A 13,722-nucleotide genomic window follows, 5' to 3' on the forward strand; every position below is an offset into this window, starting at 1 on the left:
ACAACCTCAGGTGGAAATGGCAATCACTGACTAAAAAGACTGCAAATAAATTCCCATCAGCCTGCCCATATTATTCTCAGAACATCTTAGATGCACTTTCATCACCTGGCCCTAAATAAGTTTTCCCCACTCCAGCTCAGCACCACACACACGTATTAGAAGGCATGGTACCCAGATGCAATTAGAAACAAAACTGGAACCATGGAACTATGCAACAACAGGAGAGAAGAACATATTTCACCATGGTTTAATCCCATTGATATGTCAGAGAAAAGTCATTAATCACCAAATAGAATAATTAACCACAGAACGGTAACCAAGGAATCTTTAGGAAGCAAGATGGTAGAGCAAGAGCAGTAGAGAGGAAACTGAGATTGTTTCGTGCTATTCTCAAGAGCCCAAGCCTTACTCTATGTGACTCAACTAGGCGATGTCCACATGGAGCAATAATTCATTTACTGACACAGCCACGTGCTCTGCGTGTACAGATGGTGGGGGCAGAGCACTGTGCCTCAAGCCCCATCCCACAACCTACTCACAGCACAAAGCACACACACACCAGCCCCACATCCCAGGGCTTCCCACCTTACTCAGGGGGTGCCTATCAGCAACAGGGAGATAGTTAAAATAAACACACCAGTGGCAAAACTAAATTGAGCAAGAGGACTCAATTCCAGGTGTAGCATTGCCTTACTATATATTTATTTTAAAAATTACACATGAAGTTGATGATCTTTAAAAAGAGAAATACTGAAATGAAAAAAGTTGAAATGTCAAGCAATGCGTTTTGAGCTATCAGCCAGGTGTCTGTGAATCAAGAAGACCTAAGATCCAATCAAAGTCCCACACCACCTTACTCATCTTTAGACAAATCACTCGAGGGCTTGATCTTTTGCTATTAAAAGCCTTAAGAGTTGACAGCAGTTCCAAAACAGAAGCAGGTTTGGACCCTTATAGTTTCCCTCTCTGTGAAGTCAGGAGAATACTTACCTAATTACAGAAAATCTTGTGAAGATTAGTGTTTTAGAAAGCACTGGATGCCAAGTTTTAATCACCACCACCATCTGGCTCTGGAGACATTCATAATTAAGTGAGCATCAGCAACTTTTGAAATCAAAGAAGTTGAAGAAAGAAACAAGAAGTGCCTGTGTTGCATAAACATCTTTATTTCACAAGTCGCTCACTGGAGGACAGAGCTAACCCAAATTTGGTCATTACTTTTAAGACATAACTCAGGCTGCTCTTCACCCTTGTGTAAATTACTCGAACTTTTCAATCCTCACTTGGATTTTGTATAGAAGCCCCTAGAAAGCTGTGCCCTTGTGGGATCACTTTTGTTCCTTACTATGACCATCCTCACCAAAGAGCCCTCGAAGCAAAGCAAATGTAGTCAAGTGGCCACTTCCACTTTTGCTGTGCTGTGAAAGCCATGATGAAAAGATTATTTTAAGTGCCATCCAAATCACTCTTTGTGCAATAATTTATGCTGTGAATTTTCTTTTTGATAACATGTAATCAATAAAATTCTTTAAGAGGAGGAAAAAAGGGCACACGGAACGCCAGCAAAAATACATGATCAAGGTGGCAAAGTCAGGTCAGGGTTGGCAGTAAATTACTCCATTTGGATGGATTAATCAAGGTCCTTCCCTGGCCTATTCTGACACTACCTACTTTTGCTAGAGCATGCTTCACATTCAATAAGAAAAGAATGTCAAAAAACAGATACGAGACTGAAGACTATTTTCAGAATATCTATTACTGTGTACTTTTTGTCACCTCCTATTCCTCAGAGGATTATTAACAGTTTGACTTCTCACTGTCAGGCCACACACAAGGTTCCAAGCAAAATGGAAGAATATGCCCTTCCTATAATATTGCTACCAGTGTCAGCTGTCGGTTTTCTTTCCCCCAGCTGACCTCTTCAGACTTTTACTAGACTCAAACATTATTTACAGAAATCTCTGGCAACAAAGTCATACAAGAAGAAATATTTACTCTGTATCTTCACCTTAAAGCAGGTTTCTGCACACAATTAAATAACCAAAAGACTGACAGCAGCTGGCTAGCTTTTAGAGGTGTATCTGTCTCAAATGTGCTTTCATATCCCTTTAGAACTGAGTGCCAAGCATATTGTGTTACCTTGTTCATTCCACTCACCAATACCACACATAACAACTCTCTCCAGATATGAAAGCAGCTCAGAAAACAGGGCCACACTCGTCTTGATGGAACAGCAGCAACATCTCTTTCAATAAGCATGAAATACTAAGACCTGCGTATAACAAGATACCTAGTTATTCTGCATAGCTAGAAGCCTCATTCATACAGTCACAGCTGGTATCAAAAGGACTCTGAAACAAAGCACAGCCCCCTGGGGAGCAGCAGGGATGCAGCAGCAAAGTGCAGCACGATGGTTTGCTGTGCAACTGCCCCAGAGCTGCTCTGGCTGCAGATTGAAGATGCTGGGAAGCATCTGCTGTCAAGAGGCAGCACCATTTTATCCTCCACGCCCCACCCCAAAGCACGCTTTTTCTTATACTTCTTGTCAAGCAATTTTGCCTAGTCTAATTTAATCACTAATCTCTATTTCAGATGCACACGCAAATGGTAGGGAAGGAGCAACTTAACCACTCTAATTTTATGCTCATAAATACTCTTCAAAAAGACAAATCTGATGTGTGACTTACATAGCAACTATGCAAATATGTTAAGTGCAGAATTATGCCTAAATTGCAAATACCAAAGAAAAGAGCAAAATTAGAGATTTTGGGATGCACAATGAGTAGCAGCTTTTCTAAGTTAAAAAACCCAAACCCACAAAAACTAAATAGGCAGTGAGACACTAATTACATCTACAAATGAGAAGGAATCCTGAATTTAGCAAGATACTGTTCTGAAGAACCATTTGAAAACCAGCCCATTAACTGTGTTTTAAAGATCAGAGCAAAAATAAATAAATAGACGCAGAAGGGAGAACTTAATAAAGCAAAAAAGTACCTATGGTTTATACTGTTTGGCACAATATATGTATGTGAAATTGCATTCTGCAAACGTAAGCTCCCACAAGCATTATCTGCATCACTGTATGAGTGATATCAAGACGTACAGTGTAAAAACAGCTATAAAAACATTTAAATTACTGCCCTTAGACCTTTGTTGCTGGTCTGGTGAGCATGTAGGAAGGCCACAGGAGGACCCACTGCAAACCAGTGAAGATTATACAAGCAAACATTCTGAAAAGATGCAATACGCATTGAAAGTCAGAAATCTCCAAATCTGCAAATATAAGCAGGTGAGGGGCAGTCCTAAGAGCTGCAGGGCTGGGCTCTTGTGTAAGAAACAGCAGCAGCACCAGGAGGATGAAATAACTGGCTAGATGAAAAGAAGTCAGAGAGAAAACAAAAAATTCTGTGGTTGTTTTGTCTTATTTTTTTTTTTAATTAAAGAATTACACAGTCATTTTACATGCCTTCTAAAGCACAACCAACTCAAATTAAGTCTCTAGAAGTGTTTGTGAAAGCACAAGATCTGGCTGCATAGCAAGTCCCACACAGACACGATTTTACATTCCATGTTGAAAGTAAATGGATCACCAGGCAAACCTCCCCCTCCTCTGTTCTGCACCCCTCGTGGCAACCAACCAAGAAAACAGGATTAAATTTAGAACGATGAAATCTTTACTCCACAGCACCGTGGTGTGAAGGACTTTGGTTACTGCCCAGAAAGCTAGACACTGAAATAGTTTAGCTAAGAGATTATTTTCATAAAGTATTTCTAACAATGTGGGATAAAGACCTGCAGGCAGCAGAAGTGCCCAATTTGTAGGAATGTCTTTGAGGCCAGAAGAATTACAGTGGAGGTAAGCAATTTCCAGAAGAGCTGTAATTCCGGTAAGGACACATCCAGTCAACCCTCAGTCTGGATTGCCTGCATAGTGTAAACACTCCGTCACTTCCACCCATGCATGCTTCAATCCTGCACTGAATTAAACATGGAAATGGAGATTTGCTTTGCATACATTTTCTATGCAAGACTGTGACAGCTGCTCCAGACTGATGGCACAAATCCCCCTTTATGACCACATCTTCCAATTCAGCAACAATCCAGACATACCAAAAAAATATTCTATTTGCCTTCTGTAGACATCTCAGTCTACAAAGCAGGTATAAAAGGATTTATATACTGAATAAATATTGAATCAAAAGCCAGAAGAAGAGATTTGGCATGAATGTGGTTGTTAATTTAGATAAATTGGTACTTAAATATTGATATACGTAAGCAAGATAGGCTCCTTTTCTGCCTCACTTCTCACACAGCAGGAGGCTGACAGCCTTCACTGGGTGCTGAGCCTGGCTGTGCTGCCCGAGCGCCTGCTGTCCTTGGAGGAGAGCAGAGCAGAGCAGTGCTCTCACTGGGAAGGACTCCTGGCCTAACCAAATCCTCACATAACCCAGCGAGGATTTATTTGGAGAGAAAAAAGGGCTCGCAGCAGCGTGATGATAATGTGAAGGATCACATCCCCAACAAAAACAAAGATGAAATTTAAGTCTGAAGCAACAGCTGTTACCACAAACAAAACTGTTGCAAACATCATCAATAAAGCTCTCAAAGACAACCAACTTCACTGGCAAAAAAAATTAGAAAGGCCGTTACTGTACCAGCTAGAAACTGCTCTCGGCAGTTATGAGTCCTTCCAAGCACACAGACCAATACAATAACAAGATAGTAGAAAATGAATGTGACAGCAAGACATGGGCAGGCTTAGCAAGGGTCATTTGATTCCTGCATTGTCTCCAGCTCAGCAAAAAGCTATGTTTAGAGGCAGAGGGAAAGCAAGGAACAAGAGAAACTCTCAGGTCACCCAGTTTTCTTTAAAAACTGCATTATAACATATGTAGAAGTTCAGTTGCTCAATTAGTCCAAAGCTGATTGGACACAATACCTTCCAGAGCCAGGTGCATATGACAAATTTTGCTTCTCTTAACAACAGGCATTTGTTCACAGATGCATGCTGAGCTGAGCTCAGAAGTTGGATCACTCACTATGGTGATGATGCAATTTTTTCCAACTGAGTTTCAAAAGAGATCCGACTATCTATTTAGAGGTTTACACTCTGATTTTTACAATCCTAACTCCGAATTAAAGTACAATTAAGCAAAATTCAGCTTTGCATTTAAAGGTAGTGAACCCATTTAAAAATAAACACACCATCGCATGACTACTGATAAGTTTTTAATTTATAAAACTCAAAAAGACAGGAAATGCAATAATTCATTTCCAGTGAGAAGAAATGATCAGACAAACCTGTGCAGGTTCTCACTGCCCATTCCTCTTTCCCAGGTGACAAAGCACTGCACGCAGGCAGGGCAGCAGCTGGGAGGCAGACAGTGTGCAGCCACGCACAGCCAACTTGCACCTGCTGTGACACATTACCTGTGCCGTTATTTCAACATGACTGCCACATTCCCAGGGCTCAAGGCAATCACTCTCTCCCTTATGTTTATATATACATATTCAATATTATTACCAGGCATTTTCTGAACAGGAAATTCTGAATGTATTGCCCTTACAACAAAGGCAAAGAGCCGATCATATTAAAAATGCAAAACTCCACCAACCTGGGAGAAGTATACTCCAAATAAAAATTGTTCACGCTGACTCTGTCGCCACATAAGGCTCATCCTAGAAACAGTAATATTTTGCTCCCAGTGCTGCTCATCACTTCACCTGCAGTTCTTAGAATCAGCGCAGTACAAAACAATTCAGAAGACCTCAACCCATGCACCACACTAGCTGAAACCTTCAAGTTGACTGTGAGAAATGAAAGCAGTCTTAGGAGACCTAAATACATTAATTAAATTTAATAGAAAACGTGGCTAAACTTCACCTGCTCCACACATCTCAAGTAATCACTAGTTGGGTCTCTAACCAAGGGCACATCCTATTTTAAGGTTCAAATTTTTGCTAGCCCTCTCTTGTGCAGCTCCTCATCCTGTCCCTGTGGAACTGACAGTGTCCTGCATCCATGCACAGGGCACCAGCCAGCTAAGGAAGCACAAAGAAGCACTGTCTCCAACTTACTCCACCTTTCCAAAAATGAGATGCACCATGAGACACAGGCACCACACGTCCCCCTCTTGCTTTTATCCTCAGTTCTTTTCCTCCAAGCACTGCTCTTTTACAGTGAAGAGTCTCTGGAAAGCGATGAAGTAATTATAAAATTAATACATGTGAAATTAGAATAATACAGTGAGATGCAAGCCTGTCCAACTATAATGAATGCTTAATAGTTAGAATAAGCTATTAATTTTGCCAAAGTTGCAGTAATAGCTAGCATAACATGAACTGCAAATATTTAAACATCACCAGAAAATGAGTAATGAAATATAGATTCACACAGATTTATGAAGACTGTTACTGAAATACTATGTTCTCTTTTTAAGTGTAAAACTTGGTAATTAAATTCAAATGTGTGGAAGGATGTGAGGGCTTACTCCTATTTGATCTAACAGTGACTTTATTAGGAATCAGGCAGAGAAGAGGGCAGCAGGTTTTCCAGCAGACAGCCATCGGCACAGCCTTGGAGAGCAAGGAAACCCAAGCACCAACTGCCATTACGCTGCAAACACCAGAAGGGCTCTAACAGTTAAAAGGAAACACCGCATAAATTCTCAGCTTAAAAGATGCATATTAATTACACTAAAGAGGCAACTTCTCACAACACTGTCAGTATTTCACATACTTAAACAAAGCTTGTTCCAGTGGCAGCGATGAGAAATCCCTATTTATCCAACCCAGGATGAGAACAGAGTCAGATCCCTGTTCACACAGGCCGCAGCAGGACGGCAGAGGAGCTGCACAGTTTGACTGCAGCACCTATGAAGTGCTGAGCCTCTCTTCTGAGACTGCTGATAGCATGTTCACACCAGGCCAACCACACCCCACACTGCTGGGCTGAGCAGCCTCAGCTCCGTACCCACATTCAAGGCCAGGCTGGATGTGGCTCTGGGCAGCCTGGTCTGGTGGTTGGTGACCCTGCACATAGCAGGGGGGTTGAAACTAGATGATCATCATGGTCCTTTTCAATCCAGGCCATTCTGTGATTCTATGGTTTGATTCTATGATCTGCCTGACAGGAGGTCTGCACGCCTGCACTGCCATGCACAGACCTGGCTACAGCATACAGATGCACAAGGAGGAGCTCAAACTCTCCTGCAGCGCAGCAGCCACCTTCCCATGCCATGCAGGCTGCTTCAGGCTGCAACCAGCACTCCAGGAAGGCCCCAGGGCCCAGCACAGCCCTCCCTGTTGGGGAAGCAACACCACCAGGCCTGCAGCCAGCACTGCATGGGAGCGCTGCCTTCCCGCTCTATTGTTGTGCCCTTTTCCGCACAGTCACACAGAGGCGTATCGCATGCATGCAGGTGGAAAAATCACACACTGGAAACAGGAAACAGCATTTCCAACAGGCAGCAATTTATGCTAGTGAGGGAGGAATGAATCCTGCGCTGGGCAGTACTGCTACTTGCCACTTGGGGAGCACTGCAACAGCTAGTGCTGAGTCATTAGTCCCGGCTCACCTGGAGCAAAGCCCTGCGCGCAGGGAGCAACCTCTGCCGGCAACCTCAGGTGTGAGAGCCCTCTGCCAGCCTCCAGCACGGCACTGCGCTGCAAAGGATGCAGCACTGCAAGCAGCTAAAGATCCAGGCAAGTTTTATAAGGAGTTACAATCTAATAGTATTCTACCTGCTGGAATTAAATCTATTCCAGGTGGGCCCATGCTACTGGAAGGATGGATGTGCTCTACCAGGAACAAGGCAGCATCCTACAGCAGAAGCACGGCACTGGAAGGAGCGATTTTATCTAAATGTGCCTCACAGAAGGCACCAGAGCTGCACATCCCTAACTGAGCTTGCAGCCAGTGCCTCCTTCAGCCAGGCCCCTGCAATCTAACTTACAATCCTTGGCAGTTTGTTGGATGCTCTTTAGTCCTAGATTAACAAAAAAGGAAACATACATGCAAACACGGAACAAATACAGCCTTTTTCATTGCTCATTACCAATAAAGCCTGAACAATAGCCCTGTGGTTCAGTGCTTTCTCACCCAGGCTGCAGGACACTGCTGACCAACCGGAGGAAGTCAGCGCTACCAGCATCAAAGAGCACAGCGACAGCACAGACCTGCGGCCAGGAGGGGCACATCCTGCAGCCTGTCACTGTGCTTCAGCACACGGCCGTGCTATTTTGGAGCACACGTGTTATGGTGTAGGAGGCGGAGGTGGGGAGGAAAGACAACCCCTGTTCATGTTCGCATGCTATGAAAAAAATGTTCTGGCACAAATATCTTCTTTGGTGTTTCTGCAAAAAGACACAAAGGCAGTGTTTTGAAAGAGAGCTCCAAACACATTTAGAAGAATTGCTGCAAATGAAGGGGTACAAAAGATTCTTAAAAAACACCTTCAAATCCTTTTTTAATTGCAAGCGCTGACTGACAGAGACTGCTGCAGTCCTGTATTAGGACACATTATAGAATAAACCCTCACTTTGGTGTCTTATTCCTGCATCCTATTGTCAATGTCACACCTTCCTCTTGATCTTATATTTAAGAATCATACTGTAACAACAACAGAGCTGATAACAGTCTGCTTCTTCTACCCCCCTGCATTCTGACCAGGGCCTTTCCCCACTCCTGGTGCTGTGGAACCCGGCCCATGGTCTCACCTTACCAGCACTGCTGCCCTGAGTTTTCCATGCACAGCAACACAGCTGACATCTGTCAGTGTGCATTGACTCGCTCCATGCAGAGCGATGCTCTGCAAATAAATGTCACTATTTGCAAAGGTGAGAAAATCACAGCTGCCACATTGCTAGGCAATGTGCCATCACAAACTGCAGGACGGGGATTTCTTAGGGCAGAAGTTACTCGGTGAAAGCTTCAAATGGGCCCTTCCTGAATGAAGGACAGCGGTCAGCACTCCTGTCAGGAAGGACCGTAGGGCAGAATTTATGGCCAAGGCAGATGAAGGCTATCTGCAGCATTAAGCCTGTCTGAACATTAATATTTAAGCACACATTAAAACTAAGCCATTTGCTACTTGCAGCTAGTCAAGCTGTGCTTTACATTACAAGGAATATATGTTGCTGACTGAAGGTTGGGCACGGAAAACCTCTGTGGTTGGTGGAATTAACATCAGTGGCTCCCGATGGCGGAGGCCAGGCAGGCTGACCCAGCAGCACTGCCCCAACAAGCAGCAGCTAGCCTGGTTCTGTACCTGCTGTGCTGAAAGCAAAGCCCTGAACCACAACCGCAATCTCACTGCTGATCAGCACCAACTGAGGACACGCTTTTTGCCCACCCGAGTTTGGATTTGTCTTCTGGTTGGAAGTAACCTTACTTGTATCCAGAATAAGACAAAAATCAGCCCTTAACATAAACAGTATTGGAACAACAGTTTACTTCTTAAGCATGTTTGATTCTGCTGCCATAACAACATGCAAACACTTCAGCTTACCACAAGGACAAATTCATTCCAGCCAGCATTTATTACCAGGCTTTTTTGATGAGCCCACTCTGCACTGTTAGTCCTGATGTATTTATTGCTAAAACCGGGTAGAGACGTCCCCTAAGCGTAAAGCATTACACGAAAGCCTTTTAGATAATGAGCAGTTTAACCAGGCGCCAGCAAATAAATCACTATTTTTAAATAAAGGCTGTTGGCCAGGTACCATACGAAGCTGTGAGAACCTCTGACTCCGGGAGCATAAATAAACTTGCCGAATGCTTACTGGTAATCCCTGAGCGTTGTATTACAGCAGCACTATCTGTCAGGTTACAACCCTGGCATTTCAATGCCAGCAGTAACTCAAACCCGTCCGAAATCTTTATTTAACAAAAAAACGGAGTTCTGCGCAGGCAGACCGCGCACAGCGAACGCGCCTCGGAGGCTGGCGGCGTTATTACGGCGCTCACCACAAAGAACGCGGCCGGGATCGCCGCCGAGCCCGCGGTTTCCCCGGACGGAGATGCCACAGCCCCGCGCTCCCTGACAGCCGCGCGTCCCGCAGCGCCTCGGGGCCGGATCTCACCGGGCAGCGGCCCCGCGCTACGTCAGCTGGAAAACCTTCTCCTTCCACCCCACCTCCGCGGAGGCCGAGGCCCCTCCCGACGCCCGCTTTCCCTTCTCCCCCCTCCCTCCCGCTCCTTCGGGCCCGCCCGGGCGGCCGCGGCGGCCCACGCCCTGCGGGGAAGGTCAGCCCGGGGGAAGAGCGGGGCCGAGCCGCCGGGAGCCGGGCCCCGCGGCCGGCCGCCCCCCGCTCCTCTCCGCGCACTTTCCCCTCGGGCCGCCCTCGGCCCCGCAGCGCCGCCCGCGGCGCGGGGTGGGCGCGGGCGGCGGGGGCAGAGGCCTGGGGCGGCGGGGAGCCCGCGGGGCCGGGAGCCGCCTCTCCGCCCGGCCCCGCCCGGGGATGCGGGGAGGCCGCGGCGCTGAAGGACATTTTCGCGGCGGCGCCCGGCCCCGGCCAACGGAAAATGGCTGCCGCCGGAGCGGGGCCTGCGAGCGGCGGATCCGCGGGGCCGGAGCGGGGCGGCGGCGGAGGGCGGCGGCTGCGTACCTTTGAATTTGAGCTCGTGCTGCGGTTCGAGGCTGAGGACCTGCTCCGCTTTCGCCATGTTCCTCCTCCTCCTCGGCGGTGGCGGCACCAGGCGGAGAGAGGAAGGGCCGGGGAGGGAGGGGAAGGAAGGAAGGAAGGGGGGAGGGAGGAAAGGAGGGCGGGCGGGGCGGTGCGCCCGGGCGCTGCGCTTCTCCCGCCGCCGAGCGGCCCTGAAGCGGCGAAAGGAGCGGCGGAGCGGAGCGGGGCCGAGCGGAGGGCGGCGGGCGGCACTCGGCGCTGTGCGAGGGACGCGGGCGGAAGGGCGGCGCGGGGCGGGGATGGCGCAGCGCGGAGCGGCGCGGGGCTGCGGATGGCGCGTGCACCGCCGCGGGGATGGGGGCGGATCCCGCCGCGCTGGGGCGGGCGGAGGGCGGGGGGACCGCGGGGAGCCGGGCTGGGAGCTCGGTGCGCCCGAGCGGGGCGAGGGCGGGAGGGGGAGCGAGAGCCCGCGAGGTTCAGTTATCACCGAAAATGCCCGCTTCCGGGCGTGCGGGTGACCGGCCGGCTGGTTCAGCCCGCGGTTCCGTGCGCGCAGTGTGCGCCGTTCGGAGCCCCGGGCGTGGCAGTGCCCGGAGCTGCGCTGCGGGGCCGCCCGTGACTCAGCTGCTCCGGGAGCTCCTGCACGGTGAGGGAGAGGAACGACGACGGGGCGAGCAGCGCCAGAGAGCGGCTCTGCACGCAGCGAGATCCGAAGGCGGCGAGGGCACGAGTGCAGGGCCGGGGCGTTACGGGACCGGGGAAGCGCTACTGCGAGCCGGTGCTGTCATCGAGCGCTGGGAAACGCTAACTTGGCCATGAATAAAAGCACACTTAAAAGTCAGTAGTGGCTTTAAGGCTCTCCAACAGTAAATGCTAGAAAACACCAGTTTTGTTTTTTTTTAAACTCTCTGTAAGATGACTTAAATTTACAGGTTGGTTTAAGACGAAGTGCTGCTTTACTGGTGGCCTTAGGCCAGGGCAGCACAGCAGCAACGCTTGGATCCATCGTACCCACTGCTCTTAAACATTCCCAAAGTTCGTAAGAATCCAGGAACTGTTTCTGTAACACGTCAGGGCAGGCTGTGCTGGTGGAGCAGAGCTCAGGAAGACCAAGGCTTTAAGGTCCTAAAACCTGATCGCTTAGAGACAAGTTAAAAATAGCTTATATACACACAAAAAATGTTTATTAGGCTGTTGCACTTGGGATCCATGGGACTGCAGAGGGGATGATACCACATTTGCAGGGACTAAAAGCAATCCTATCCGCATAGAAAATGTTTCAAAGGATACTAAGTATTACACTACTCAGTTATGTTAGAGCAAGCCCTAACAGCAACTGGTTTACCAAAAAAAGCCAGAAAATGGATAAAAAGATCTGGAATAAAAGGGCTGTTGGCACTGCTGTCAATGGAAGCAATGACAAATGACTGATGGACATGTTAAAATTAACACCACTAAATGGGACGATGACATTCAACGCTGTGAGGAAGTCTGCACAGTATGTCTGCAGTATTTATACCACATCAACACTTCAGCTGCTCTTGTCCATGAGAGCCTGTATTTTTCATCTAGTGTGATTTACAAACGTGTTTTGTCCTTCATGGTTGTTGCAACTGCTTTCATTCCACACCAAAACAGTATAACCCCTGTATATATTTCATATCACTCTTCATTTTACACTATGCAAATGAAACTTGGTATCACTTTCTAGCCAATAAATACGTCAGGAGTTGTTGTTAGAAGTTTCAGCCATGGGTAGCAACACACTGAAATACATGTGCTGCTGTTCTTCCTTAACTTCCTTCTCTGTGCTGGAGAAAAGGTGGCCACAATGCCATAAATGGAACTTGATTTTTTTTTCTTGTTTTTATTTATTTATTTATTTTTACATCTGTGCTATTCTACTTAATTAGATTTGGAGCCTAGAATGTCCTTATTAATTTTGCTATTTTGAGGGGTCTAATTTATGCTATAAACTACAGATTATGTCATAACATTTTATTAGATGTCAAGAAGTAATTCAGTTCATTCATGCTTTGGAGCAGAGCTTTTTCTTGGCCGATATTCTGGAAACATTATCTTCTTCCATATAATCTCTTAGATTGTTTTATTTTTATAAACAGATTCCCTCACTGAGCTATAAAACATAGCTGTCCATAAACATTCCAAGTAATTGGTAGAAAGAGATAAGCTTTATATACGTATCTGCAAGTTAATTGGAACATAATGAGGAATAAGACAGAGGAAACCTTATACAACGTATAGTCATACATAATAAAATTCCCCAAAGTAAACAACAGCTCAGCATTGCTGCCTGCACCCTTCCATGTTCTGCTTTTTCTAGCAGTATAAAGTGCAGCCTTAAGTGTTGGATGATAAAGGGTATGCCAGGCTGGATCACCTTACAAAAGCAGATTGCACTGAGCAGCTCTGAACTTACCTACTTGGATAGCGAGGATTCCCTGTTTTCATTCATGCTGAAACATATATAGAACACAGCAAGTTATTTTATGCAAAGTTAACAACTTACCAAGTCTAATGAAAGTAGTTTTTTGGTTGTATGTAAATGTGCACGCAGTCACTATTGTTCAGATCAGAGTAACTGAAATGGATATGCATCACAAAACCACCTGCAATGCTCCACCTTCTCAGTTAACAAAACAACCTTTGTCTCCTTAACAGTTCAGCCACTCCAAGGCTGAAATGCACATGTTGCCAACGTGCATTTCTGATTAACAGGAGGAGCAAATCCAGACGAACACCACTGGGAAACTCTGAAGAGCATTAAGGAAGCTTTGGACTGTAGCAGTTTTAAAGAATGCTTCTCTTTTACTTTAAAATCTATGGAAGTGTCTATCCACATTAAATGAAAACCAGGAATACAGGAATTTCAGGTGAAGGAGCAGTATTAGGAACGGGATCTTTTGGGGCTCGTGCTTTTGAAGGCTGCTGTTAACATGTTAAATTGCATCACACTGAAACAATAAAACTACATCTTTTAATCATTACCCAAGACAAGGGAGAGAACTTTAGCCAAGTCTATATTTTTGTGCTGTACATAGCCAAAGCAGTTCAAAGCAACCACAAAGAAAA

At 46.4% G+C, this 13,722-nt stretch overlaps 1 protein-coding gene across 3 annotated transcripts in view; it reads right to left on the minus strand.

The window, feature by feature from the left end:
* VAPB (VAMP associated protein B and C) overlaps positions 1–10,925 on the minus strand; it is a 30,925-nt gene extending 20,000 nt beyond the window's left edge. For all 3 annotated transcript variants that reach the window (XR_016471977.1, XR_016471976.1, XM_031587662.2), the window contains exon 1: positions 10,612–10,925. Coding sequence is in view for 1 of the 3 variants with exons in the window: in XM_031587662.2 (XP_031443522.1) it covers positions 10,612–10,669 (58 nt within the window). In the remaining 2 variants the exon portion in view is untranslated. The remainder of the gene's footprint in view (positions 1–10,611) is intronic.
* Positions 10,926–13,722: the final 2,797 nt, after the last annotated feature.

The sequence above is a fragment of the Phasianus colchicus genome, chromosome 17 (assembly GCF_987193195.1).
Source record: "Phasianus colchicus chromosome 17, bPhaCol1.hap1.1, whole genome shotgun sequence".
Taxonomy (NCBI): Eukaryota; Metazoa; Chordata; class Aves; order Galliformes; family Phasianidae; genus Phasianus; species Phasianus colchicus.